Source organism: Sinocyclocheilus rhinocerous, unplaced genomic scaffold, assembly GCF_001515625.1.
Source record: "Sinocyclocheilus rhinocerous isolate Xijiao unplaced genomic scaffold, SAMN03320098_v1.1 scaffold2752, whole genome shotgun sequence".
Taxonomy (NCBI): Eukaryota; Metazoa; Chordata; class Actinopteri; order Cypriniformes; family Cyprinidae; genus Sinocyclocheilus; species Sinocyclocheilus rhinocerous.
The window spans coordinates 324,147-351,110 of NW_015632119.1; the positions used below are offsets into that span (position 1 = coordinate 324,147).

Below are 26,964 nucleotides of genomic sequence, written 5' to 3' on the forward strand. Positions count from 1 at the left end.
ACTGGTTTTTAGACCGGTATGGTGAATGTCATTTATTTTCTAACACGCACTGCCCTCTACAGGTCAGTATTTAAAACTGTAGGTCAACTATTACATTTTAAAGGGGTCATATGATGTTGCTAAAAAAGAACATTATTTGGTGTATTTGGTGTAATGAAATGTGTTTATGCGGTTTAAAGTTCAAAAAACACATTATTTTCCACATACTGTACATTATTGTTTCTCCTCTATGCCCCTCCTTTCTGAAACGCGTCGGTAAAAGTGCCTCAATTTCCTTTCCTTTTTATTCTTTCTTTCTTTTTAAAAAATAAAAGCAGACTTTTAATTTATATTATTACATATTATTATTGTGTTATGAAATAACCCATGCATGCTTACAATATTTTGAATTACATAAATTATATAAATATATAATTCAAAATCATTTTAATTTGATTAATTTTAGTTGTAGTTTAAGTGATTTATATAAATGTCTATATAGTTTTTAAGTGTTTAGTTAATTACGGTAGTTATTTTAAATGTTGCCTTGGCAACTAGCTGAAATAAAATATATATTTTTTTATATTTATATTTTATTTCAATTTATTTTATTTAAAGTGTGTTATTGTTGTTTTAATTTGAGTTCTAGTTAATGATAACAACCCGGGCTCATAACATCTACATACATATTTAGTGTAATCACTCACTGAACACTGAAAACTGTCAATGTGCTTTATTAAAATATATACAGTAACATATGCACATCAAATTTGGCTTCTTTTTTTTTTTTATTTAAGAAGTAGAACTATGTAGGAAAACAATGTTCTCAAAAATGTCTTACATAAAACATGTTTTAAAATAATGTCATAAAATAATTGTAGGAGTGTGTGTCCTTCACGGGAGGTGGACTACATCAGTAGAGGATCTTTCTTGGTCATTTCAAGAAGGAAGTAAGACAACATGGTGTAGAAAACTATAAATTCTCTGTGGTGGAAAAACTGGTCTAGTTATTGCACAACACATGCATTGGAGCTGTGCTGTTCGGAGCTCAGCTGAGCCTCACATATGGCGGTCATCCAGGCCTGCTGCTCCTCTGCGCTGCTGGCCTGCAGGATGAAGCTGCGCTTACTGTGCTTCGGTGTGACGGTCCAGCCAAGTGTCCCATCACCCTCCAGCAGCTCCACCTTTGCTCCAACCAGATTAATGGCCTTTTCTGCTGACTAGGAAAAGATTACAGTTCAGAATCCTTGAAAGTGTTCCCATTTCAAAGTGCACCCATGGTGTATGTTTAAAACTAAAGCAGTTTTTGGTAACACTTTATTTTAAGGTGTCCTTGTTGCACATGTTACATGTAATTACTATTATAATAACAATTAATTACGCATAATTACATGCAAGTCCCCCTAAACCAAATCCTAATCCTAACCATGTAGTTAATTAATATTACTCAGTACTTATATGTATAATTACACTGTAAAAAGGACACCTTAAAATAAAGTGTAACCCAATTTTTATATAAGGGACAGTGCGCGTCTTCAGCAGGCGTTGCCATGGTAACATAACAACAAGGCGATTAGCAACTCAATCCGGTAGCATTTAGTTATTAATTATTTACCGTGCAGTTTCAGTTTCTTGATCAGATAATTATCATTCACGGCGTTCGCGCAGGTGTGCTGAAGTTAATGCTGATAAGCTGATCACTGTTACAAGGGCTGCGGGGCTTGTGCGCAAACCGGCATTGTTCGCTCTTACCTTTTCATTAAACCCATAGAAAAGCTGTCCATCTCTGATATGAAACCACATCATTTTCCAGCGCTTGGTGTAGTGCGTTTTCTTAAATAACCATCCTTTTTTCCGCTCGTCGCTTTCTTTTGGATGGTTTTCATCAGTTGTGCCGTTAGAGGTCGCCGATTCTAAAGCCATTACCCTGAGACGCTCTCATTCACGCGCAGGCGCAAAGCAGAATAAAAGTCTTTTATTTTGAGATAATGTTGTTTTGGTAGAATGAGGAATAAAAGTAAAGAAAAATATTTTAATATTAAACGTATAAAGACTTTCAATAAATATGCTACTTTAATGAAATAGTAAAACAATACAACATAATGCTTCACGTGGTTTTTAAATACCATGTGGCTGTACACTTGGTTTAGCATCAGTAATACTTTTAATGTTTTTAAAGAAGTCTCTTATACTCATCAAGGTTGCATTTTTTTTTATAACAATACAGTAAAGCAGTAATATTGTGAAATATTACTACAATTTAAAATAACGGTTTTCAATTTGAATATTATCCATGTTTTTTTCATTTTAATATGATCAATGTTGGAAAGAGTTGTGTTACTTAATTTTTTATTTTTTTGGGAACTTGTGATACTTTTTTAGGATTCTTTGATGAATAAAAAGCTAAAAAGAACAGCATTTATTCAAAATGGGAATCTTTTGTAACAATATAAGTCTTTACTATAACTTTTTTAATCAATTTATTTTATCCTTGCTGAATTATAGCGTTAATTTCTTAAACAAACAAGCAAACAAACAAACAAAAAGATTCGATTTCTCTTTGGTGACACTGAAGACTGTAATGGCTGATAAAAATTCAGCTTTGCTATCACAGGAATAAATCAGACTTTGAAGTATATTAAAAATAGAAAACTACGGAAGAGGATTAGTACGGAAAACCGTTATTTTAATTTGTAATAATAATTAACAATAGTACTGTTTTTACTGCATTTTTGGTCAAATAAATGCAGCCTTGATGAGCTTACGACACTTATATATATATATAAAAGACATCAAATCAGTATCCAGAAGTTACAAAGTTACTGTAAACTTTAGTTTTTAGGTGCCTGACTCACCATCGCTTAGCTGAGAGTGCTCTGTTTTTCTCTCACACACACAAAGAGAGAAAGAATAAGAGTGTGTTAAATACTACGTAGAATTGACATGCTACATGTAAATGATATTCATTAAGATACGCTGATTTGGTGGACTTTATATATATATATATATATATATATATAATGTATATACATCTCCCTGATTCCAAACTTTTGTTAAATATGGAAATATAAATGAATTTAGTCAATTTGACTTCCACACTTGGACGTCATTACTAGATTTTTTTCTCTGCTCAGCATATTTAAATATGCTATATAATGTCTATTAAAATTAACGACTAGAAAGGTTGGGAATGGGAAAACCATGGAATCATGGAAAAGTCCATTAATTTATGTGTTTTTGCTTGTACATGTCCACAAAGTTACATTCCACGCAAATGAATCATTTTGAAGATACACTTTAACCTGGAAACAGAATAAAAGTCTTTTGTGTACGTCAGCGCTTGTTTAGGAAATGGCGGCTGCGGCGATGGCAGGGTCTGTGGCGGACCATCCGCTCCTTACGGAGGCCAAAAAGATGGAATATTTCTCCTCCATCAACTCCATGGCCCGTAAGATTGTGGAGGAGAGGGAAAAGATAAAGGAGAGGTACGGTTCTGCTTGGGATCAGATGAGTCCGGTCGAACAGGACACAGCGATAGACAACGGGATGATGGATCCGCGGATCCGGGCTCGGTACGCGATGCACCGGGTGAAGCGAGAAGAGCTGATCTGCTTCCCGAAACTCCTGCTCCAGACCGGACAGAAGACTGTTCACTTCGGAGAAGAGGTGCTGATGTTTGGGACTGTCATGTGTTAAGTTAGAGCTGTTATTGTTGGTTCAGTGTAGACTTGCTTTGGGTTTGCTCTAGTAATAAAGGGCTTGTCAATCCAAAACAGTTAACGTTACATTATGATATGAACAAATAACAACAAACCTCCTGTCTGCTATTAATGCTTGTTTTTCTTTTACTTTTAGTTACATTTAATTGATTAGATTTTTAAAATTTTTATATAATATTATACCTACTTGTTCATGTGCCAAATAATGTAAGTCAAAATAAAACTGTTCACTAAACAAAAATGTTATTAAACCAGCTGCTAAAAAAAGTGAGAAATATATTCATTAAAATGTTAACTTCAACAATAGTCAAATTTGAGTTAGTTTTTCACTTGTTAGACTTCTATGTCAAATACATAAAGATTAGTTTAAAAGACAAACCTCTCGGTTCTATTTGTTAAACTGTTTACTTAAATCTCTTATCAACTATACTTAATCTCTCAGTGTATGTCAGATATTTCAAATATCTGTACATTAAACAGCTTACTAAACAAGTTAAACTTTACTAAAAAATCATTTTTGAATATCTTCAGTTCACCAAACAAATCTCTTAGAATTCTATATATTAAAATGTTTATGAAAGAAGTCTCTACCAAATATTGATAAATTCAACTATTTACTAAATATCTATGAACCACTTATGAAAGAAATCTGTGCCACATTTGCAAATTATGTATTATATTTTGTATATAGTACTCCTGTATTTCTAACCCTGTTCAATGCAAAAATGGCAAAGCACCGTTCACACTGCCTCGACACACAGCGACAAAGCGACATGCTCCCATTAATTTTCAATGGAGAGCTGGCGACACGAGCGACAGTGACCGTTGGCGACAGATTGTGGGCGTGTCAAGCGATGCGAGTCAAGCGACAAAAAAAGAATTGTTTAACTTTATGCAAATGAACAGCGAATTTCGCGAGCGACAACCAATAGGAGTGAAGAATCTGTCAGTGGCGCTCACACGTCACCGCCTCGAGTGCAAGCAAGACAGGACAGATTTCCTGAGCGATTTCACTGTTTTATATGATTTTACTGTAACCACATACATGGATAAAAAAAATGATGCGTAGAAAAGAAACCGTTGGCTGTCTAAGTAAGTTTGATTCATACATTGATGGTTCGAGTTGTTAATTACATGATGCAGTGAGCAGTTTAGCACCGGTTAATGATTTAATGCACGAGCACTGCTGTAGTTTATATAATAACACTCTCCAACAGCAGAATGGTACTTTTATTTCTTTTAAGTCGAATTCCTAGTCATAATAGAATGATATCTTAGTTTTACCGGCAATGTATAGTTTGTGATTGCATTTTATATGTCCAGATATGTCCAGACGTGCAGTCTACCAATAACATTAGAGCGACAGCAGTAGGAACGCCCACAAGCGTCTTCACAGCACAGAGTCTAGCGACATACAGCGAAAAAGTCGCTGGAAGTGTGAACGGGGCTTAAAGGAGTGATGTCACATCTTATGGCTTATTCACATCTCTGTCTCTTTTATTTCAAGGACTTAACTTGGCAAGATGAGCACTCGGCTCCCTTCTCTTGGGAGACCAAGGTAAGTAGGCCACCTCTGCTAAAAATACATTTTCAATTTGCTAGCAAAGAGCAAACAAATGTGATTCAGCCCGTCCCTTCCTAACAGAGTCAGATGGATTTCAGCATCATCTCCGGTGCTCCAGAACCGGCCGTTCCCTCCTCAGCTAACGAATCCAAACCCAAGCCCTCTCAGAATACCAAGCTGCCCAGCAATGACGAGTCGTCCTTCTGGAAGATCAGCGCCGAACGCTCGCGGCTAGAGGGCGAGAAGGCTGAGTTTCAGTCTCTGACGCCCAGCCAGATCAAGTCTCTGGAGAAAGGAGAGAAGCCTTTGCCATCGTACCTGAGGTCAGAGTCTGGGCCGAGGGAGTCAGAGGATGCGCCTGCCTCGCGGCCGGTTCAGCAGAGAATCACCAAACCTCATGCCCCTCCGCCCCCCGTTCCCATCAGCGTGACCCCTGTGGCGATCAGCGTGACCCCGACACCTCCTGCTCCCGTGTCGTCCTCAGAGGAAGGCTGGGAAAGGGCCCAGAGCACTCTTCCTTCTGTAAGCACTATGGATGATGTGTTCAGTCCTGGTCTGGTCACCAGGTCTTCCTCTCAGTCCAACAGCACAGTCAGAGATGCCGACAAGGCAGAAAGTCCTACCTTCTCACAGGTTGGATGGAATTTCACCTTCATTTCATATAGTTAGATAAAGACAGACAGTTGTGTGTGGGTAAATGCTTTGATGTTCATTATATTATTCATTCAGTACATTAAAATGAAATTCATACATACAGTTAATTGAATGAATAGCATGTTTTAATATTTTGTGTTTTGGTGGCATAAAGTCCATAATCATAAACAGTCTTGATACATTTTTAAAAATAAAGGTTCTGGCATCTGTAGTTCCATGAAGAACATATTAACATTCATAGAACTTTTCATTGCACAAAAATGTTCTTTATTCTGGAAAAAGAAATGATTATTTTAAGAACTGTTGACTAAAGGGTTCTCTGGGGAACCCAAAATGGCATCACTGCCAAAATCCTCTTTTGGAACCATTATTTTTTAAGAGTGTATCAAAATGAAAAATGAGAATGCATCAGAAAATGCTTAAATTAATCGTGTTCTTCAAAAAGAAAAGCTTAAGAAGTTTGGATCTTGTATTATTACTTCTTAGAAAAAATGTAAAATAATTAAACAAAACTGCTTATATGATGTAATAATAAGACAAATCAAAATCATGTGATCCAAAACAGAAAATTGTATCAATGAGATATAATATTAGATAATTTGAGGTTTTTATGAAGACGTTAGGTCAGTTAAAAAAATGTTTTTTAAAACCAAAACCAACATGAATACAAAAAGTATGTGTAAGAATTTGCACGTTTTGAAATATATATTTAAAAGTTATATAAAATAACTTAAATTATAGAAATTTCTAAATTAGATTTTTTTTTTTGTTTTTTTTTTTGTTACAAACATTTTAACCACTGACAACACGTAAATTGTTGTATTTCCTTTTTTCAGTTTAACACAAGCAGTAATATCCTGAAGACTGGATTTGACTTCTTGGACAACTGGTAACGCTTGAATATTCCGAAGAACCCATTCCAGATGACAGGACCTACAAGCACCACAAACCCAACACTACAGAACACTTTCCTTTTAAATCCAAACGCTTTAGTAGTTTATTTCTAGTGCATCAATATCTCTATGACTGTATTAAACCGTATCTCACTGGTTACTGTTACTGAAAGCATGAGCTATGATACAACGGGTAGGATTTTTCTTTAGTTGATTTCACACTTGGTACATTTGCTCGAGTCAGAACCCTTTGGCTCTACTCTCCTGGCCCTGTTGATCTGCTTTCCCACTTTTATTGTTATTCTAATCTGTGGTATGTTGTGCAAAAATTCTTTCACCATCAACATTAGAACCACCAAACGCTGTTTATCCCATGTATCCAGGCAACAAAGTTTGAAATCTTTTAAGTTGCAGAACAATGTTTTGATTTTTGTTTGGTGTTACTACCAAAATGGCACAATATACTTAATTAGTACCAGCCCACTTCTGGATTGCATTCCCATCAACCACAAACCATACTGTGGTTCACATGAAAACAAACCCAAAACCCCGTTTTCGGACTCAAGTGCGTGCTTACAGAAGTTTGGAAGATGCATTAATCAAACAAGCCAGAACTCAGATCCACACTAAAACCACTATAGTGGGAATGCCACATCACCGTCACTGCCATCATTTTGTATCTATATTTATCTAGACCTCAATACTAGTGTTAAGATGCTTCACTGTACATTTATTGATAAGGACCTAAATGAGACACCGTAGCACTAGCATGGTTTTGAGGAGATGTCTTGCGCCTTGCTTGTTTTGTAGACCTTTTATATGCGTGCTACTTTCATTGTATGCGTTGAAGTGAATCATTGACTTTTCTCCTCATTCTCCTAAATGCTTCCTTTCTTTGTCTCTTAGCCCAGTACACCAGAGGTGGCTTAATAACGTAAAGCAATAGTTCAAATCTCCCTTCGTTGTTAGGCCCGAAACATACTCCATGCAAGTACGCAAATGTGGGTGCAACATTAAATGGGTGTTATTGCATTACTGCGGCATTAACGGACTCCAGAACTCAAGGGGGTGATAGAGTTAGCTGAAACTGAATGTTCTATTGTTCAGGTCAGCTGAATAGTTGAATTAACTTGCTGATCACTTGCGTTTGATGGTTATTCAGAATGCTTGATTTTGGATGTGTGAAATCGACACCAGAAGCGTTCACATACTTGTCTGTCGCATGATTCAGGGCTAAACTAACTAGGGTTCAAGGGTAGGAATCATTTTTGGAGCTTTGTTGCGAGATGTTTTTGTTGAATACGAAATGCGTGGCCTGGAGCCAGTATTTATGCATTCATATATCTGTAATGGAAGAGAAGTACAATAAAAGAAGTACACTTAACTCTTGTTGTTTGTCTCATTCTTCTCGTCTGGTAGTAATTGAAAACAGAAAGATGGAGCTCTACTCATAAATCCCATGACAGTTTTCTGCCTTTTGTCGCTTCACTGCCCACAGTGTTATTTTAGTAAAATATAACTGTTGGATGTGCGTTAATGTAATTGGTCACATATGTGGCATTTTCAAAATGCTCCTAATATGCTTTATTTCCTCAGGCAATAATTTTTATTTGGGGGGGGATTGACGTTATTGCACCGGGTTCAAGGGTAGGAATAATTTTTGGAGCTTTGTTGCGAGATGTTTTTGTTGAATACGAAATGCGTGGCCTGGAGCCAGTATTTATGCATTCATATATCTGTAATGGAAGAGAAGTACAATAAAAGAAGTAGACTAACTCTTGTTGTTTGTCTCATTCTTCTCTTGCCTGGTAGTAATTGAAAACAGAAAGATGGAGCTCTACTCATAAATCCCATGACAGTTTTCTGCCTTTTGTCGCTTCACTGCCCACAGTGTTATTTTAGTAAAATATAACCGTTGGATGTGCGTTAATGTAATTGGTCACATATGTGGCATTTTCAAAATGCTCCTAATATGCTTTATTTCCTCAGGCAATAATTTTTATTTGGGGGGGGATTGACGTTATTGCACCACGTTTTAAAAAAGGCCTTGTTAGTTTCTGACTGGAAAGTGGCCCTGTAGTTTTCCAAGAGGTCATTTAACATTGAAAGTTTTTTTTGGGTAACGTCTGATTATATCCATAACACACAGTGTTCCTGTTCCTGACTGGCTGCTATATCTGGATTATTTTAAAGGAGTTCAGTTTATAGGTGGATTAGATCAGTCTAACAATAATAGATATCCATTGTTTTGGAGTTCTTTCTAACTGTTATTTGTCAAAGGTAGACATCTAAGCTGTTTATCTGTTTCTTGTACCGTATAATGTCTAGACAGTCATCTGGGAGAGATTTGCTTAGTTGGACTTTATGTAATGAACTGGATTCTTTTGGGCAAAACTTTCTTAGATCTAACTCCCTTCCAAAGTCTCCTCCAGAGGAAGTGAGCAAGAAAGAGAGAAGTGTCCTGTTCAGAGATCGAGCAATCCGAATTCCTTCCATGTGTGGAGACAGGACTCAGCTGGTAATGAGACGTTCATCATTTTCCTGTCATTCGGCCACTATTGACTTCCAGAGAACAGCATGTTCTCAAGGGACAAAAGCATATAAAAAAAATTCACAGAAAGCTGAGTCTTGGGCAAGAAAATGAATATCTGTTTAAATGTTTATGAAAGAGGGAGAAAGAGCTGTGTCAGTAAAACTGCTATGTTAGCACAAAGAATGGAAGTGGGAGGAATTAAAAAAAGAAATAAATCCTGTGTTTGGGTATAAAACTCTCAGGGTGAAGCAGCTGAAAGAAAGAAAACAGAAGGAGGGAGAGAGAGAGAAAGAAAAAAATCTTTCAGACAAGGTGAAAGAAGGAGGAGGAAAAGTGTCCGACAGCTGCAGAGAGAGGGAGGAGGCTAAAACAAAACGGAGCTGTATAGAGGTGAACGATAGAGCGAGACAGAGTTGAAAGCAATGTGAAAGGAGGAGAGAAGGTTGCTGTTGAGTGAACATCAGGAGTTGTGTATATATACAATAAAACAGGGAGCTGGCTGAAAAGAAGAAAGAGATTTATGAAGTGAAGTGATTTCAAGTGGAGATGACTCTAACAGTGATTCTGGCGGCTGTAGTGGGCTTCGGCGCTCTGTCTTCCTGTTACTCTGGCGAGAACACAACAAGACCGGCCATCACAACAGCTGATCTGTCTCAGGTTAAGATTCTAAATTTACTTCGTGGGAAATGATCCAATTACTGTTTAATATAACTTAATATATAAACTCAATTAATGATTTCCATTGAAACAATTTTGAATTAAGTTTCACTTACAAAATGTGTCTTTGAAAACCTACCATGATGCTAATTGAATGGTATTCTTTTAAGTGCCTTAGAGTATTATGTAAATACCTTGAAATACATCAAAGTACCAGGGTATTACCATATGATGCCATCACTGTACCATGATGCTACCATGAACACTATGGTTTTCTACTTGGAGTTACTGTATTGCTTTGGAATGATGAAACTAGTTCAACATGCATCTGCATTTTTAAAGTGGGAACAAAGTCAAGGGCATTCATTTCTGGTTGCTACAATACATCCTCAAATAGCAATCACATTACTTAAGAAGCATTAAAGGGTTAGTTCACCCAAAAATGGAAATTAGCTTGTGTTTTACTCACCCTCGAGGCATCCTAGGTGTATATGACTTTCTTCTTTCAGACGAATCCAGTCAGAGTTATATTAAAAATTGTCCTGGCTATTCCAAGCTCTATCATTGCAGTCAGCGGGTGTTGCAGTTGAACAGTCCACAAGTCGTCAAATAAAGCGCGCGCATTCATAATAAAACGTGCCTCACACAGCTCCGGGGGGTGAATGAAGGCCTCCTGTAGCAAATCAGTGTGTTTTTGTAAGAAAAATATCCATATTTCAAACGTAATAAAAACACTTTTCTCTCACTTCCGTTTTCTGTCATACGCGGAAGCCGTTCCGGCGGATGACGTAGTACGTCGGCGTTGCGTGATTAGTGACGAATGCGGAGAGAGAACAAAACAAAACGCCGGTCACGAATTAGAAGTACAAACCGAAGGCGCGTGCGCTGTGCATACGTGCTGCGTCATCCGCCGGAACGGCTTCCGCGTATGACAGATACCGGAAGTGAGAGAAAAGTGTTTATTACGTTTGAAATATGGATATTTTTCCTACAAAAATGCATGGATTCGCTACAGAAGGCCTTTATTCAGCCCCAGGAGCCGTGTAAGGCACGTTTTATAATGGATGCGCGCGCTTTATTTGATGACTTGTGGACTGTTCAACTGCAACACCCGCTGACTGCAATGATAAGAGCTTGGAATAGCCAGGACAATTTTTAATATAACTCCAACTGGATTCGTCTGAAAAAAGAAAGTCATATACACCTAGGATGCTTCGAGGGTGAGTAAAACAGTCTAATTTTCATTTTTGGGTGAACTAACCCTTTAAGTACCTGGCCATGAAATCCAGTGTGATTCTGCATGTGCATTCTGTATCGGGCAAAGGCTGGAATACTCTATGCAACTTTTAAAATCTGAACAGATTTCAAACCACCAGGCATCATATATTTGGCTATGTTGTAAATGGTTACAGAGAAAAACTGGGCATCATACACTTTATAACTAAGGGTCACACAAACCCACACAGAAATATGCGCCTAGTTGCTATGAGACTGATGACAAACAAAAACATTATTTGTTCTACAATCGACTAAAATTATTAAATATGTTTGATTCCCTGCCGATGAATGGATTCATAGTCTGAGGCTAGAAAAATCAAAGTCTGTGGTCATCATATATTATGCAATTTTCTGTGAAATCTGTGATTGCTCAAAATCTGCTGACTGGCTCTGAATTTTGCCAACTAGTGTTGACTCTTTCAGAGTGTAAATTGGGGTAAAAATATGGGCAGAGGTTGTGTAGTGAATTCCAGCTTTAAGTCTGGTTTTGATGGTGGTTTTGTTGTCGTTCAATTCTACAGGCGAGAGTGTTCAATGAGGAGATGGTTAGAGGGCGAGGGGACACTCCAGACATCATAGAACCTGAACCCACCACTGCCGTCTCTGAAATGGAGAGCACTTACAACTACATCCGTGCGTTAACCAAACACTCACTTCACTTACACACTTCCGTTTGAAGTGCCAGAAATGCAAGCCAAAACCAATACAACGGAATGTATATTTGCATATATTTCACTTGCAATAACAGCCTGTGTCTTTACTTGCACAAATGAAGGTGTTGTTTGTCCTGACATGACATGAAGGCTTGTTAGTATGGTAATATTTAATACTCTGGGTATAATTTAAGTCTTTTGATGAACTCACTAAGATTCTATCTAAGAAACTGCTATTGAAGGCTCTTCAAGAATCCAGACTGTCTATATCTTCAGCTACCTTGTCAACCCCTTCCCCCTCCACAACACAGTTTCTTGATATTCTATTCATTCACTGGTATGCAGCATAGCTGACTAATGAAAGACTTGATTCACATTTGTCTATTTATACATTTTTGCAGTGTCTAGACTGGCAGCGATGGATCAGGCTATCCACAGGCTTAATGTGGGACATTACACATTGGACATTAAAGTTACACAACTGTTGGAAAGAATGTCACGACTTGAGAATAGACTAGGCGACACTGAGGATGCTATTCAACAAGTCTCGTCCTACTGCAAGGACAATCGCAAAGAGATTGGACGACTAGAGGGTTAGTGTGTTCTCTACTGTCTTTACCTTTTGGCTCATAGTTGCGGGCTATAAAGGGCATTGTAGTCAATAGTGGGAAATCTATTTGTGCTTAAAGAATCCATGTTTTCACTACTGATGAGCTTACCAACTATAAAGTAAGGTGATAACAGTTTATTTCAAGGGCAGTATCTCAAGTTAAACCCACTGTTCACGATGACCCAATCCATAAGGTTATTTGGCACCAAGGCAGGACAAGTGGGATTAACACCCTTTGTTGGACCTGGAACAATGTCAAGTGTAGTCAAATTATAGTCATAAATCCATCCCATCCCTAATCCTAATTCTAGTCTCATGGAGTCAGACCATGGTTTAACAACATAAGGTTTGGGCTCTATAGCCACTGAAATTGCCAACGATTGCTCACTTAGTCAGGAAGAGGTCATCTGAAAAGTGACCAATCACAGTTATGTTTTGTTCAACGTCATGTTTAAGGGCATGTTAAATGTCACATATTTACCTGATTTCCTTCTCAGTAAGGTATTTCAGAGGACACCCTTCTAATTAAATGAAATCACACAGAATCCAGAGGGTCGCTCAAGCTCGGAAAATAGAACTTTCTTTGTATGCCATGGATAAACATGTGAACACATCTCTTTTAAATTTAAAATACCCCAAAGAAAACACTGTGCAGGTAAACATCACTCCCCTTATCTCAAGAGGTGCACTAGCGACTGATGCTAGAGGCTGCAGTCTTTAGCGTCCTTGTTAGCACCCGCCTCCCATGCCAGAAACGCAAGTGAGTGGAATAGAATAAGAGGGGTTACACCCGGAACTTGTTAACACAGCTTTTGTTTCCTGGTGAACTGTTAAACCTTGTGGAAAACTAGGCTCTTGGAAAACCTGTAGAAATGAGCCAGTTTAGGCTTTAGGCTTTTCAGATTAGACTTTTGCCTTCACACAAGTGTTTCCAGTTTAGTGCTATATACAGTGTTTTCGGAAAGTATTCAGACCCCCTTCACTTTTTTCAATTTTGTTATGTTGCAGCCTGATACTACAATCGTTTAAATTCATATTTTTCTCCTTGATCTACACTCAGTGCCCCATAATGACAAAGTGAAAACAGAATTTTAGAAATGTTTGGAAATTAATTAAAAAGAAAAATACTGAAACATCACATTTACCATGTATTCAGACCCTTTGCCACAACACTTGAAATTTAGCTCAGGTGCCTCCCATTTCTCTTGATCGTTGCTGAGATGTTTCTACCTGTGGTAAAATAAATTATTTGTTTTGGAAAGGCACACACCTCTCTATAAAAGGCCTCAGAGCTGACAATGCAAATTAGAGCAAAAACCAAGCCATGAGGTCCAAGGAACTGCCTACAGAGCTCAGAGACAGGATTGTTGAAATGCACAGATCTAGGGAAGGCCACAAAACATTATTCTGCACTGAAGGTTCCCAAGAGCACAGTGGGCTCCATAATTCTCAAATGGAAGAAGTTTGGCACAATCAGGACTCTTCCAAAAGCTGGTCGCCTGGTCAGACTGAGCAATCGGGGGAGAAGGGCCTTAGTAAGAGAAGTGACCAAGAACCCGATGGTCACTCTGACTGACGGAAGTCTAAACACGGGAAAGCCCACTTGGAGTTTGCAAAAAAGCACCTGAAGGACTCTCAGACGGTGAGGAACAAGATTCTCTGGGCTTTCACGTGTTTAGACTTCTGTCTAGCGATTCTGCCTTAAAGCCCAGATTGGTGGAGTGCTGCAGTGATGCGTGTCCTTCTGGAACTTTGTCCTATCTCCACACAGGATTTCTGGAGTCAGAGTGATCATCAGGTTCTTGGTCACTTCTAAACATTATTATGCACTGAAGGTTCCCAAGAGCACAGTGGGCTCCATAATTCTCAAATGGAAGAAGTTTGGCACAATCAGGACTCTTCCAAAAGCTGGTCGCCTGGTCAGACTGAGCAATCAGGGGAGAAGGGCCTTAGTAAGAGAAGTGACCAAGAACCTGATGGTCACTCTGACTAACGGAAGTCTAAACACGTGAAAGCCCACTTGGAGTTTGCAAAAAAGCACCTGAAGGACTCTCAGACGGCGAGGAACAAGATTCTCTGGGCTTTCACATGTTTAGACTTCTGTCTAGCGATTCTGCCTTAAAGCCCAGATCGGTGGAGTGCTGCAGTGATGGGTGTCCTTCTGGAACTTTGTCCTATCTCCACACAGGATTTCTGGAGTCAGAGTGATCATCAGGTTCTTGGTCACTTCTCTTTCTAAGGCCCTTCTGCCCCAAATGTTCAGTCTGGCCAGGCGACCAGCTTTTGGAGGACTATCCAAACCTATCCCTAAACTACCCTAAATTCAGGGCAAAATTGTTGTTTAATAAGAAGTTCGACCTCTTAAACCCTCTTCACCTGCAACTTTCAAAACCAAAATCTGACCTCCATCCCTTCATGTTACACAATTCCTATTCTTTCAACCCCTTCCAGTCTTTCTATCTCTCACCATAACCATAAACTCTAACCCACTCAAGGCCCCAGTATACTTCAATCGAAGAACGAACTGGTTTCAAACAAAATGATGACAAAACGAATTTCATCTGGAGTTAATTTCGGGTGTTCAAAACAGCTTGCCAAAGCAAACTCTCTGTAAGGTTTGCTCTGACTGAAAAACACCTTCGAACAACCACTGTTCTGACTACATAATAGGAAGGTGTGTTCTGGGCTCCACTCTTTGATGTGGAAATCATCTCCGATTTATTTCTTCTGATCAGTCAGTCCAGGACAGACTCAAGTGAAGACATGAACACACTGGAGAGCTTGTGCAAATATATCCACATAGCTATAATTAGATGATTTCTTAATGGCTGTTTTTTTTCACTGCTGTCATTTTCATTTTGTGTTTATTTTTTAGTGGAAAGTGTGCAGCACATATTTACATATTCACCTAAACACCGATCCCAACAGTGTAGGCAGTTTCAGGATGTTAACAGTATACTGCTGCAAAGGTACTTGCAACTTCTTTTTAGACTTCTTTTTAACCCTAAGCAAAGAACAGCAGAGAACTTTGCCGTGAGTATACTGGGGCCTTAACCCTGCGATCGATCCCCCCCAGCCCCTACCATTTTCCTTACCAATCCTGCTCCTGGAGGGTCACTTTCCTGCAGAGTTTAGTTCAAGCACACTTTCCTGTAAGTTTTTATTGATCCTGAAGACCTTGATTGGCTGGTTCAGGTGTGTTTAGTAAGGGCTAGAGCTAAATTCTGCTGGAAGGTGGCTCGCCAGGAACAGGATTGGACACCCCTGACCTAACCCAATCCTAACCCTGCAGCCTTACCTCCAATCCTTCCAGCCCCAAATGTACAATTCTAACTCCAAACTCTAGTTTAAACCTTGACCCTTAATCTCCATTTCGGATTTCTGTCCTTCCAACACCCTCTAACATTAATGCCTAACTCCAATTTCCTACCCTAAACATTAATCCCAACGATATACCTAGTTGTAAAATTTGAACCTTTGCCTAAACTCCAGTCCCTATTCCGATGCTTTCCTAAAAAAATAAAAAACTCCTAATGCCAATCCCTAATTGAGATCTTAATGTTATGGAGGAGAACCACACATGCTGAATATTCTGGTTCTGATCTTTTGATTAGGATCTAAAGAAGCTTAATGCTAAAATTGTACTGTTTAATAGTAATGTTCCAGGACTGGAAAGGTTGTTGGTCCAGGAATGTGTACTACTTGGGCAAATCTTGTTAATATGACAGCAAAGTACTCCACATGACACTCATAATCTTTGAACTTCTGTGTGCTTTACTTTATTAAAATATGATGAAAATGACTTTGTGGTTCCAGGCTGCCAGAAAGGCCGTAAAATTGGTTATAAATGCTTCCTGGCATACCGTGCATATGAGAACTACACAGATGCATCCCAGAAATGTCAGGAGCGGGGAGGACGCATGGCTATGCCACGAGATCGCAAGGAGCAGGAAGCTTTGGCTGAATGCTTTACCACCCTGATCCAGCACAAAATCGCCACCCATCTGAGAAAGACAAAGAGAGAGCGAGAGAGAGAGGGCTTTTAATCCATTTTCAAGAGTCCTAGACTACAGGGAGGTAAATGTTTATTCTATCACTGAGTATTATGCAATGTTTGGAATTTGTTTTTATGGATTTGGCACATTCCACGAATAGCATGAATCTCTTAAAGACATTTTTCTTCTCATTCAACAAAAAAGTTCATTCAAAAAAGTAGTATAACCTTCAGAAAATCCTGATTGTTTACGAAATACTATATTAGCGGTTTTATTTTCTATTGGTTTTACATGGTTTATAATTTCTGCAACCTTTAAATGCATCATCTAAATGCAGCTGTTTTTTTGTTTTTATCTAAATGCAGTTTAAGCCCTGATTTATGTGACTGCATTTTATTGCATAAATAGACAAAATGTAAAGAAACTATATCAGAATTATTTACCTAGCTACTTGTCTAGGCCATGCTGTATAAAGGGTTCAAATGATGTTATTCCTTGGGTGTCACAATTTTAAGGAATGTATTATTTTTTAACAGGGTAAAATAATACAATAACAGGCTGTAGGACACACTTATGTTTTTGTTAATTAAAATTTAATAATTAAAAACAGCTTTTTAAAACAATGAATTGAATATCTATTTGACACAGGTGAAAAAGTAAATAATTCTGAGCCAAAATTAGACAACAAAGTATATCCTATTTGTGGAAAGATACATTAATATGTCTCGATTCTATTGCATAACTAGACCAGCCTGCAAAATACAGTTTTGTTGCATGATTTGAGCTGAAGAAGTGAAATTAATGATACTCTCATTGTTTAACTGGCCCTATATGCAGTCTGACATTCTTCTTTTTACTGCCCTTATGCCATAAAATCTGGGTAATAACAAACTCATGGAAAGAAATGCAACTCATTTCCCAAGTCAGAGTTTTATTCTTTTGTTCTGTGTGTGATATTTGTAATAAATGTTTGAGTGTCACCTGAAAAAGATCATCGATGAACTGAGGTGGCACATCGGGTAACTGTCGGTTCATCACCAGAATTTCAGAGTAGTGGAGCATTAACTTAAACTTCATCACCTTACTGATGGATGAACCCAGACCGATCGCTTGATACACCTGTGACCCATCATAAACAGACCAATCAGCACACATCTACACATATGATCAATGTTAAACTACTGTTAAGATCAACTATACGGAGTCCTGGACATGACATGTGGGCTCAAAAAAAATCATAGCGTAATAATCATAAAGATATCATGGCCACGAATTAAGAATTTGTTCCTATGACGTATTCATTTGTTCCCTCATTTTAGTTAATTGTGGCAATGTTGTACTACTTTCTTCCCTCATTTTAATTGAACTAATTCGTAGATACGAGGGAACAAATTATTAAACTGTGGTAATGAATTAATACAATGTGGCTATGATTTATCAGATTAATAAACTGTGGGAATTAATAAATTATTATTTATTTATTTGCATGTCTCAATTACAACATAATTTAGCAAATTCTACACAAACAAAACAAAACAAAACAAAACAAAACCCAGAAAGTTAATTACATTTATATATTACACTGGGAAAAATAATGTCTAAATTCTACACAAACAACAAAACAAAACAAAACAAAACAAAAAAACACCCAGAAAGTTAATTACATTTATATATTACACTGGGAAAAAGAATGTCTAAATTGCTCAACAAATAAGAGAAGTTTTTTTTAAGCCAATAACATTAATGATCTTATTGGGAAGCCTGTGTCTGCCAATGAATAAAACAATAACAAAAATTGTGACTTTTTATCTAACAATTCTGAGTTTTTTCTCGCAATTGCGAGTTTACATCTCACAATTCAAAACTCGCAATTCTGACTTTTTTCCAGAACTGTGTGATATAAACTCACAATTGCAAGTTATAAAGTCAAAATTGCGAGGTTTAAACTCGCAATTCAATTTTTTTTCTTGACATGTTCAAAGACAAATTGATGTCAATTCTGACATCTTTTCTCAGAATTGTCAGATATAAACTCGCAATTGTGAGTTATAAAGTCCAATTCTGAGGAACTAAAAAGACAAAAAAATGACTATTTTCTTATAATTGTGAGTTTATATCACACAATTCTGACTTTATAACTCGCAATTGCGAGTTCATATCATGCAATTCTGACTTTGTTTGAGTCAGAATTGTGAGATGCAAACTCGCAATTGCAAGAAAAATAGTCAGAATTGTGAGATAAAAGGTCGCAATTGCCTTTTTTATTTTTTATTCAGTGGCAGAAACAAGCTTCCATAACCTTATGATGAAAGGGTTAGTTCACCCAAAAATTAAAATTACTCACCCTCAAGTCATCCTAGGTGTATATGACTTTCTTCTTTCAGACGAATATATTAAAAATAGTCTTTGATCTTTCAAGCTGTTTCATGGCACACAGCGGGTGTTGCATGCATCAGTCCAAAATAAGTTACTTTAAGCAAAGAAGGACTAATTATGTTTTTGCATAGTTAATAGTCCTCACCACTCTCTCTGCATCCAACAGCATGTCAAATTCATAGTCTGTCTGATCAAGCCAGAACGTTGCCCCTTCAAGAGAACCATACGAGACCACCAGCACCCGCAATGACTGAGCTTCCAGAAGCTTCTGTATGAGAAAGAGCCAGAAACCGTGTTGAGGATTCAAAGAACACACATGCTGACTTTGGAACGTTCACTACAAAATAGCAGCACAACATTAAGCCTCGCCAAGTCCACAGCTGGTTCAACAAGCGCTTCGAAAGATATTTTCCAAGCAACCGTCCATAATCAGATATGGCTGAGGTCTGCTGCTGACTGTACTGCAGCTGTGCAGTTTTCATCTCCTTTAAATGACAGGTTGTTCTACCTTGCTGTCCTTCAGCTCAGTCAGGTGGTCTCGTCATGGCTGTCATCCAAAATGCCGGAGCAACACAAGGAGGAGATTCTCTCCCTTCCCCAAGTACTGACCCAGAGACACATTCCTACAAGAGTACAGGACAACCACAATGTATATTACAGTTCACACATGCCATATCAATTCATGAGCTGGAATTTGAACAGAAATAGCCACAATCCACAGGACGCTGAACTGAATTTGAATTAGAATGACATGAAGAGGAATTTACTGCAATTCAAAGAAATTCAACACAGTCACATGAAAAATGTAATTACAAATTCATTCATTAATTATGTGTGTTTAGTCCCTGACATACAATATATATATTTTTTTTCTCAACTGATTAGAAATATTTCTCTAAACTATGTTCAATATTTCTAATAAATAGCATTTAGGAAGTTTAATTCACCATTGTCCATTGACCAGTTAATAAATTTACTAAAATGGTCCATATTTTACATGTTTCCATATACAACTGTTCAAAAGTTTGGGATCAGTAAGATTTGTTTTCAAAAGAAATTAATTCTTCTATTTAGCAAGGATGCATTAAACTGATTAAAAGTGACAGTAAATTCATTTATAATGTTACAAAAGATTTCTATTTAAAAAAAACGATCAAACTTTCTATTCATGAAAGTATCCTGAAAAAAGTATCACAGTTTCCATGAAAATATGAAGCAGCACAACTGTTTTCAACATTGATAATAATAAGAAATGCACAAAAATGCTAGAAATTGATTTCAAACTACTATCCAGAACTGACAAAACGACTGTGAAACCTCTTAATATTTAAAAACATCTTATAGACTTTGAATATACAATATGACCCGATAAGTGAGGCACTGCTGTAATCACAGTCATAATGTAGAGTGATAAACTGTTGCAGCTGCAGGCCTTCAATTTGTTTCAACAGAAGTACCCTGTCAGCAGTTCTGGATTGTGGCTTCCAGTGAATGTGGATAGTAAGGATATTATGTGTTCATCTCACTCTTTAGTCTGAACGTGTATAAACCGTGTATCTGAGCGGAGCGTCTGGACTGCAGGGCACTGGGAAAGAACTGTGTCGCTCATTTGCATCTGAACATCCAGACGTCTCAAAAAACTATCCCACTCCACCTGTCAATCAAACAAACCTCCATTCAGCACACTTAACTACCCACACACCCTTAATATATTACCTACTAACATAAATACATTAAAGGGGTCATATGATGCGATTTCAAGTTTTCCTTTCTCTTTGGAGTGTTACAAGCTGATTGTGCATAGATAAGATCCCTGAAGTTGCAAAGACTAAAGTCTCAAAACCAAAGAGATATTCTTTATCTATCTTAAGACTCTGCCACGCCCCCCTAAAACGGCTCATTCTAACACGCCCCCACATATCTACCCCACTATGTGGAAATATTTGCATAATCCCGCCGCAAATGTGCACGCAAAGATGCATAGAGGACCTACAATAATGTACAGTATTTGAAAAATAATGTGTTTTTTGAACATTAAAGCATGTCAACATATTCTGTTACACCAAATACACAAAATAATGATCTTTAAAAAAGCATCATATGACCCCTTTAAAACAAGTTAGCATTAGAAAAAAAGCAGCCTGTGGAGCCCCTAAGGGGACATGGTGATTGAAAAAAAATATGAGATGGGAGGAAAAATTATATTTTTATTGTTTTGCGTTCCTCTCAAGAAACTTTCCCTGCACTCGCAAAAGCACTGAAATACAGTTTTTCTTCCCAACTCATATTATTTCCATCAATATATATATATATATATATATATATATATAATATATAATCCCCATGTCCTTTTAGGGGCTCTGTAGCAGTCATATTAAACACTGAAAAATTATATTACTTACTTCCAGTTGCAGTAAGCCCTCAACATTGTCTCGAACCTCAATGTTTCTGTTAAATTGGGAATCATAATAATACTATTATCAACATACTATTATGGCATTGGTATTTTAGACAAAAGGGTGGATTTTTTGATAATGATTTTTTATAACCAACTGACTATACATTCTTCTGTTTATTACATTGCTACTTACCAAATAAAGAAATACATTCATTTTATTGATTAATAATTATTGAATTGTGATTGGTACAACGGTCAGTTAAACAGTTTATTATGCTAAATATTTGACTCTTTAATGCCACGACCAACTACATTCATACTCACTGAAAAAACTGTTCCCATAAACTTTCTGCTTCCTTTTGGTTTTTCACACCCAGACTGAAAGAAAACATATTCATATCATGGAATGTTTATTATTTTGTAGCACAACAGAACATTTCAAATATGCACCATTGCAATGTTTAAAGATAAATACACACACCTGTTAAAGAACTTGGCACCTGCTGACATCAGACCGAATAAAGGACGAATTTTCTTATCGACAATTTCTTGCAAAGAACCACCTAAACAACAGTAGCAATGCAAAACACAAACATTTTTCATAGACTCGGACTTTTGAACCCCACTGTGTTTATACACACGGTAAATACATACTACATACATTTGCGCACCAATAAAATCTCATTGTTTAGGATACCTTTGGCGATGTCCTTTTCTACATTTTCCAACGATGTTCTACCAAATCCGATCAGTTCTTTCAGAGCCCCTATGAGTGTGTTTTGGGCCTCTTCAGTAGCCATGCTGAGTTTACAGTGAGTTACTCGTTCTGTACGGATGACCTGTCATTCAACAGATCAGATGAGCTGGCGATCGCGGAACCTAAGCGCTGATTGGTTAAACCTCATCAGCGCTGAAAAAAGTAACAGATACCATGTGTCATCGCCGTGGCGTTTCCAGCAACAGCACGTCTGGACAATTTACGTCTGAATAACGGCACTGAGAACCTTTCATAGCAATTGAACTGAAAATACTCAGCGACCAGTTCAAATAATATAAAAAAAAGATTACTTTGAATCACCGTAACTGACCAGTTAGTTAGTTATAAGTATCTATGGACATTAGAACATGTACCATCTAGTGGCTGACTGAAGTACTGCATACTACAAATAATTTACGACATTTATTCATATATATTTTTATTTTGGTCCACAAAAAGGAGATCAAAAAGGGACTGAATACAACAACACTGCTTTCCTTCATCTAATTTTATTGACTTTCAGCAAACGAAGTCACAGATTTTCCACTTTCAAGTTTTTTTTTGTGCGTTAAAGAACCTTTATTTCCACTCATGGAAAAAAACAAAACAAAGCCACTGTTTGTCTTAAATTTTTCACAGGAAAATAAAGGAAACAAGTCTTTGCTGAAAAGCACCAACCATGACATAAGAAAACAGAAAATCTACTTAAAATGGTCCCTTAAGACGACGCTAAAATAAAATTAAATATTTATAAGATTGAGGAAATATGACTTTTTTTTGCTTTAAGTTACCTATAGATTGAGGCGCAACTGTTTCCAGTGTTCACATGAACATCTCCAGAATCTGATCGTACATTATTCAGACGAGCCATTAAATAGAGCCAGTGTGGACAGTGAACATGGCAATATTACCAACTTCTGTCTTTCAAACAAACAAAAACATCTGCAAACATATTTACCCACTGTGTTCAAGTATTCAGAAAGAAGCTCCGAGCTGAAGAATATTGCTTAATAAACTCTTCAAAGGGCATCTCTGCAACAAGTCACCGATTCAATTCTAAAACCAAAAAAAACGAATGAAAAGCAACTGGTGAATAATAATTTAATAAAGATTTCCAATTATATTCTGTTACATTGTCTGCTGTTTTTTCCCCCCAGCTCAGATTATGCTCGGAATTGCTGAACTTTTAATGTCATAAAGGACAACAGAAAGTTATATTCAATTTAAAATTTAAATAAAGAGTCAACTCTCTTCTCCATGTTTGTGTAAATACAAAAGCTAAAATCAAAGAGAATTTGTACTGATATTTGATATGTAAAAACCATGTAAAAGTGAGGACTGAGCACAGATGCCCCGAGTACAGACGGCCCTTTGTGTTTTGAATAACTGGATGGCATTTCAAGTTCAGGATTTCTTGGGACAGTGCGAAGACGAGTCTGTGTTGAGAACTTCAATCATGGTCCTCGTTAACTGGAACGTCTCTGAAACCAGTGGAAGGTTCTGGTACCAACTCGGCAAACTAGTTACAGAGAGAGAAAACAGAAAGTGTTAGTGGTTTCCCACATTTTTCAGAAGTAGGAAGAATATGAGCATTCATAATAGTGATTGTGCACTCAAAACATTTAAAGTCGTACCTCTTTAAGTTCATCCAACTCTTGACGGTTTTACTGAAGCGATCAGGACTGGCTGTAGTCATGGCCTCAAAGTCAAACAGCTGGGTGACCAACCAAAAAGAGTGTTTCAATAGATACTTATAAAGACCATGCGTCTTGTTACATTATCCAGTTCTTTACCTTTCCAGATGGGATTCGGCCGAGCACCTCTTTCCCACTGGCCATCAGAGCGCCCATGACCACAGAATACGCCACAACACTGAAGGAATAACAGCTATTTTAAACATGCAAGTTTAACAAACACATGTTAAATACAGTTCTGAAATAAAATCTGCCTTCAGTGAAAACCTGTTAATGTTGCTTAATCTGTATGAGGGAGAAACTGACTTAATTTTAACAGGCGTGAAAACAAAATGCAATTAAATATCAATTAATCAGAAAATAAAGATATTTAAAAAAATCAATGTACAAAAGAAAAATCTACAAATGCACAATTATTTAATTCACCTTTTAAAATATAGCTAAAAAATAAATTATTTTTTTTAAAATACATCTTTTAAATGTATTTTTAAAATTACAGGTCAAAAAAATAGTCGATTTTGCAGGTAACTAATGTGGGAAAACCAATAACAATTAATTGGTCAATAGTTTTTTAAATAAATATATATATATTTTTTAACTTGAATGTAACAGTGCTTTTAGATAGTATTTTTAAACATGTATTTTAATCCATTTAAAAATTATGACTTTCAATATCAACAGTTGATAACATGGATTTAACAAATAAACTTTGCTAGCTAAATAAAAGCAATTATCCGTTTTTATGTCATTTTTATTAATTATGTATTAAGTACAGCATAAAGTATAATAATAAAGTATTAATTCAACTTTCTAAAACCCTAGCAACCACCTATTTTACTGATATTTACATACATTTATCTTAAAATATCAAAGGCACAACATTTAAACCATTTAAACTTTCAAGCTTTGTAAAGGCAGCATTACATTTATCATGATTTTTACTTCAACATGAATTACAGAAAAAAAAGTGCAACGTCAAATTTTAAAGGGGTCATATGATGTTGCTAAAAAGAACATTATTTTGTGTATTTGGTGTAATGAAATGTGTTTATGCGGTTTAAGGTTCAAAAAACATTATTTTCCACATACTGTTCATTATTGTTTCTCCTCTATGCCCCTCCTTTCTGAAACGCGTCGATTTTTACAAAGCTCATCGGTCTGAAAAGCGAGGTGTGCTCTGATTGGCCAGCTATCCAATGCATTGTGATTGGCCGAATACCTCAAGCATGTGACGGAAATGTTACGCCCCTTACCATATTGTGATGGCGTGTCCCGGGCCGGAGCGACGAGACAAAAACATTAAAACCCATTATAAACGAGACATTTGTTGCATCCAGTGGGGACATAAATACGGATTATAATGACTTATCAATGTACAAAAGAAAAATCTACAAATGCACAATTATTTAATTCACTTTTTAAAATATAGCTAAAAAATAAATGATTTTTTTTTTAAATACATCTTTTAAATGTATTTTTTAAATTACAGGTCAAAAAAATAGTCGATTTTGCAGGTAACTAATGTGAGAAAACCAATAACAATTAATTGGTCAATAGTTTTTTAAATAAATATATATATATTTTTTAACTTGAATGTAACAGTGCTTTTAGATAGTATTTTTAAACATGTATTTTAATCCATTTAAAAATTATGACTTTCAATATCAACAGTTGATAACATGGATTTAACAAATAAACTTTGCTAAATGAATAAAAGCAATTATCCGTTTTTATGTCATTTTTATTAATTATGTATTAAGTACAGCATAAAGTATAAGAATAAAGTATTAATTCAACTTTCTAAAACCCTAGCAACCACCTATTTTACTGATATTTACATACATTTATCTTAAAATATCAAAGGCACAACATTTAAACCATTTAAACTTTCAAGCTTTGTAAAGGCAGCATTACATTTATCATGATTTTTACTTCAACATGAATTACAGGAAAAAAAAGTGCAACGTAAAATTTTAAAGGGGTCATATGATGTTACTAAAAAGAAAATTATTTTGTGTATTTGGTGTAATGAAATGTGTTTATGCGGTTTAAGGTTCAAAAAACATTATTTTCCACATACTGTTCATTATTGTTTCTCCTCTATGCCCCTCCTTTCTGAAACGCGTCGATTTTTACAAAGCTCATCAGTCTGAAAACAAATCAGCAGGTTGACTTTATATTTATGACATTTATGCATCTGACAGATCCTTTTACCCAAAGCAACTTACAGTACAATTAGGGTTGGGTATCGTTTGAATTTTATCAATTCCGATTCCGCTTATCGATTCTGATTCTTTTCGAATTCCAATGTGATTAAATAATGATATCAAACATCTATCCTGTGTCTCTTTTTTGCAAACCATTTATTGCGATTCAAAAATTTTAGTTTCAATATTTCTTTTGATTTAGAGATGCAACTGCCCTGAGAGGGTTTTAGCATGAAGTAACATTCACATTCACTGTAAAAAAATGACTGCTGTGATAATTTATCACAACTTAAAAGAATAAGTAATAACGTGTTGTTTCAACTTAAAGTAAATGTTCGAGCTTGACTTAAAATTATAGTTTAGTTAACAGTTTATTTTTGTTAAGTTGGATATTTTATGGAAGCCCGTTTCCACTACTGAATAAAATTTTTTAAAAAAGGTAATTGCGACTTTTTATCTTACAATTTTGACATATAACCCGCAATTCTGAGACAAACTCGCAATTGCGAGAGAAAAAATTTGCGAGAAAAAAAGTACGCAAAAACTCGCAATTCTGAGAAATAAAGTCCAAATTGCAAGATATAAACTCACAATTCTGACTTTTTTCTTAGAATTATAAGTTTATATCTCACAATTGTGAGAGAAAAAGTCAGAATTGCAAGACAAAAAGTCGCAATTACCTTGTTTTATTTTTTATTCAGTGGCAGAAATGGGCTTCCATAATATTTAAGTCATCTCGACAAATCTTAAAGCTGCAGTCCGTAAGTTTTGCCTCTTTGTCACTGTTTGAAACCTACAATTGCAGTTATTTGCGGAATGATCTTCTTTACGTGGGTTGTGCATCGGCACGGCTCCACAGCGCGGATTAATCTAATGTTTTGAGGTGTGTGTAGGCTGTCAATCAACGCACCGGTGTGGATATTCACTGTACTTCGGAATTACAGATACTACGTCTTGGAAGTATGTCCAAAATAAGAAGTTTCGTCGAAAAATGTCA

General features: G+C 36.5%; 5 protein-coding genes across 5 annotated transcripts; 2 read left to right on the top strand and 3 right to left on the bottom strand.

Moving 5' to 3' along the window:
- Window positions 1-757: 757 nt before the first annotated feature.
- LOC107742221 (rho GTPase-activating protein 22) lies at window positions 758-1,920 on the bottom strand. Its single transcript, XM_016555119.1, has 2 exons — window positions 1,732-1,920; window positions 758-1,199 (listed from the first exon to the last, which is right to left on the bottom strand). The coding sequence occupies exons 1-2, from the start codon at window positions 1,900-1,902 to the stop codon at window positions 987-989; spliced, it is 384 nt and encodes a 127-aa protein (XP_016410605.1). The 5' UTR covers window positions 1,903-1,920; the 3' UTR covers window positions 758-986.
- A 1,380-nt stretch (window positions 1,921-3,300) lies between these two features.
- On the top strand, window positions 3,301-8,190 carry cunh1orf198 (chromosome unknown C1orf198 homolog). Its single transcript, XM_016555101.1, has 4 exons — window positions 3,301-3,645; window positions 5,206-5,256; window positions 5,344-5,895; window positions 6,753-8,190. The coding sequence occupies exons 1-4, from the start codon at window positions 3,331-3,333 to the stop codon at window positions 6,807-6,809; spliced, it is 975 nt and encodes a 324-aa protein (XP_016410587.1). The 5' UTR covers window positions 3,301-3,330; the 3' UTR covers window positions 6,810-8,190.
- A 1,296-nt stretch (window positions 8,191-9,486) lies between these two features.
- LOC107742217 (C-type lectin domain family 11 member A-like) lies at window positions 9,487-16,502 on the top strand (the record flags this gene model as incomplete). Its single annotated transcript, XM_016555114.1, has 4 exons — window positions 9,487-9,999; window positions 11,799-11,910; window positions 12,332-12,523; window positions 16,357-16,502. Coding segments are annotated over exons 1-4 (561 nt in total), but the record flags the coding sequence as incomplete, so codon positions are not given.
- Window positions 16,503-16,505: 3 nt separating this feature from the next.
- Window positions 16,506-23,101, bottom strand: selenol (selenoprotein L; the record flags this gene model as incomplete). Its single annotated transcript, XM_016555115.1, has 10 exons — window positions 23,025-23,101; window positions 22,007-22,219; window positions 21,791-21,872; window positions 21,634-21,687; window positions 21,314-21,359; window positions 20,438-20,565; window positions 19,420-19,534; window positions 19,057-19,179; window positions 17,517-17,654; window positions 16,506-16,544 (listed from the first exon to the last, which is right to left on the bottom strand). Coding segments are annotated over exons 2-10 (828 nt in total), but the record flags the coding sequence as incomplete, so codon positions are not given.
- Window positions 23,102-23,460: 359 nt separating this feature from the next.
- On the bottom strand, window positions 23,461-23,938 carry LOC107742208 (tetratricopeptide repeat protein 13-like). The gene is made up of 3 exons (XM_016555103.1): window positions 23,860-23,938; window positions 23,701-23,780; window positions 23,461-23,585 (listed from the first exon to the last, which is right to left on the bottom strand). The coding sequence occupies exons 1-3, from the start codon at window positions 23,914-23,916 to the stop codon at window positions 23,471-23,473; spliced, it is 252 nt and encodes an 83-aa protein (XP_016410589.1). The 5' UTR covers window positions 23,917-23,938; the 3' UTR covers window positions 23,461-23,470.
- Between the last annotated feature and the right edge of the window lie 3,026 nt (window positions 23,939-26,964).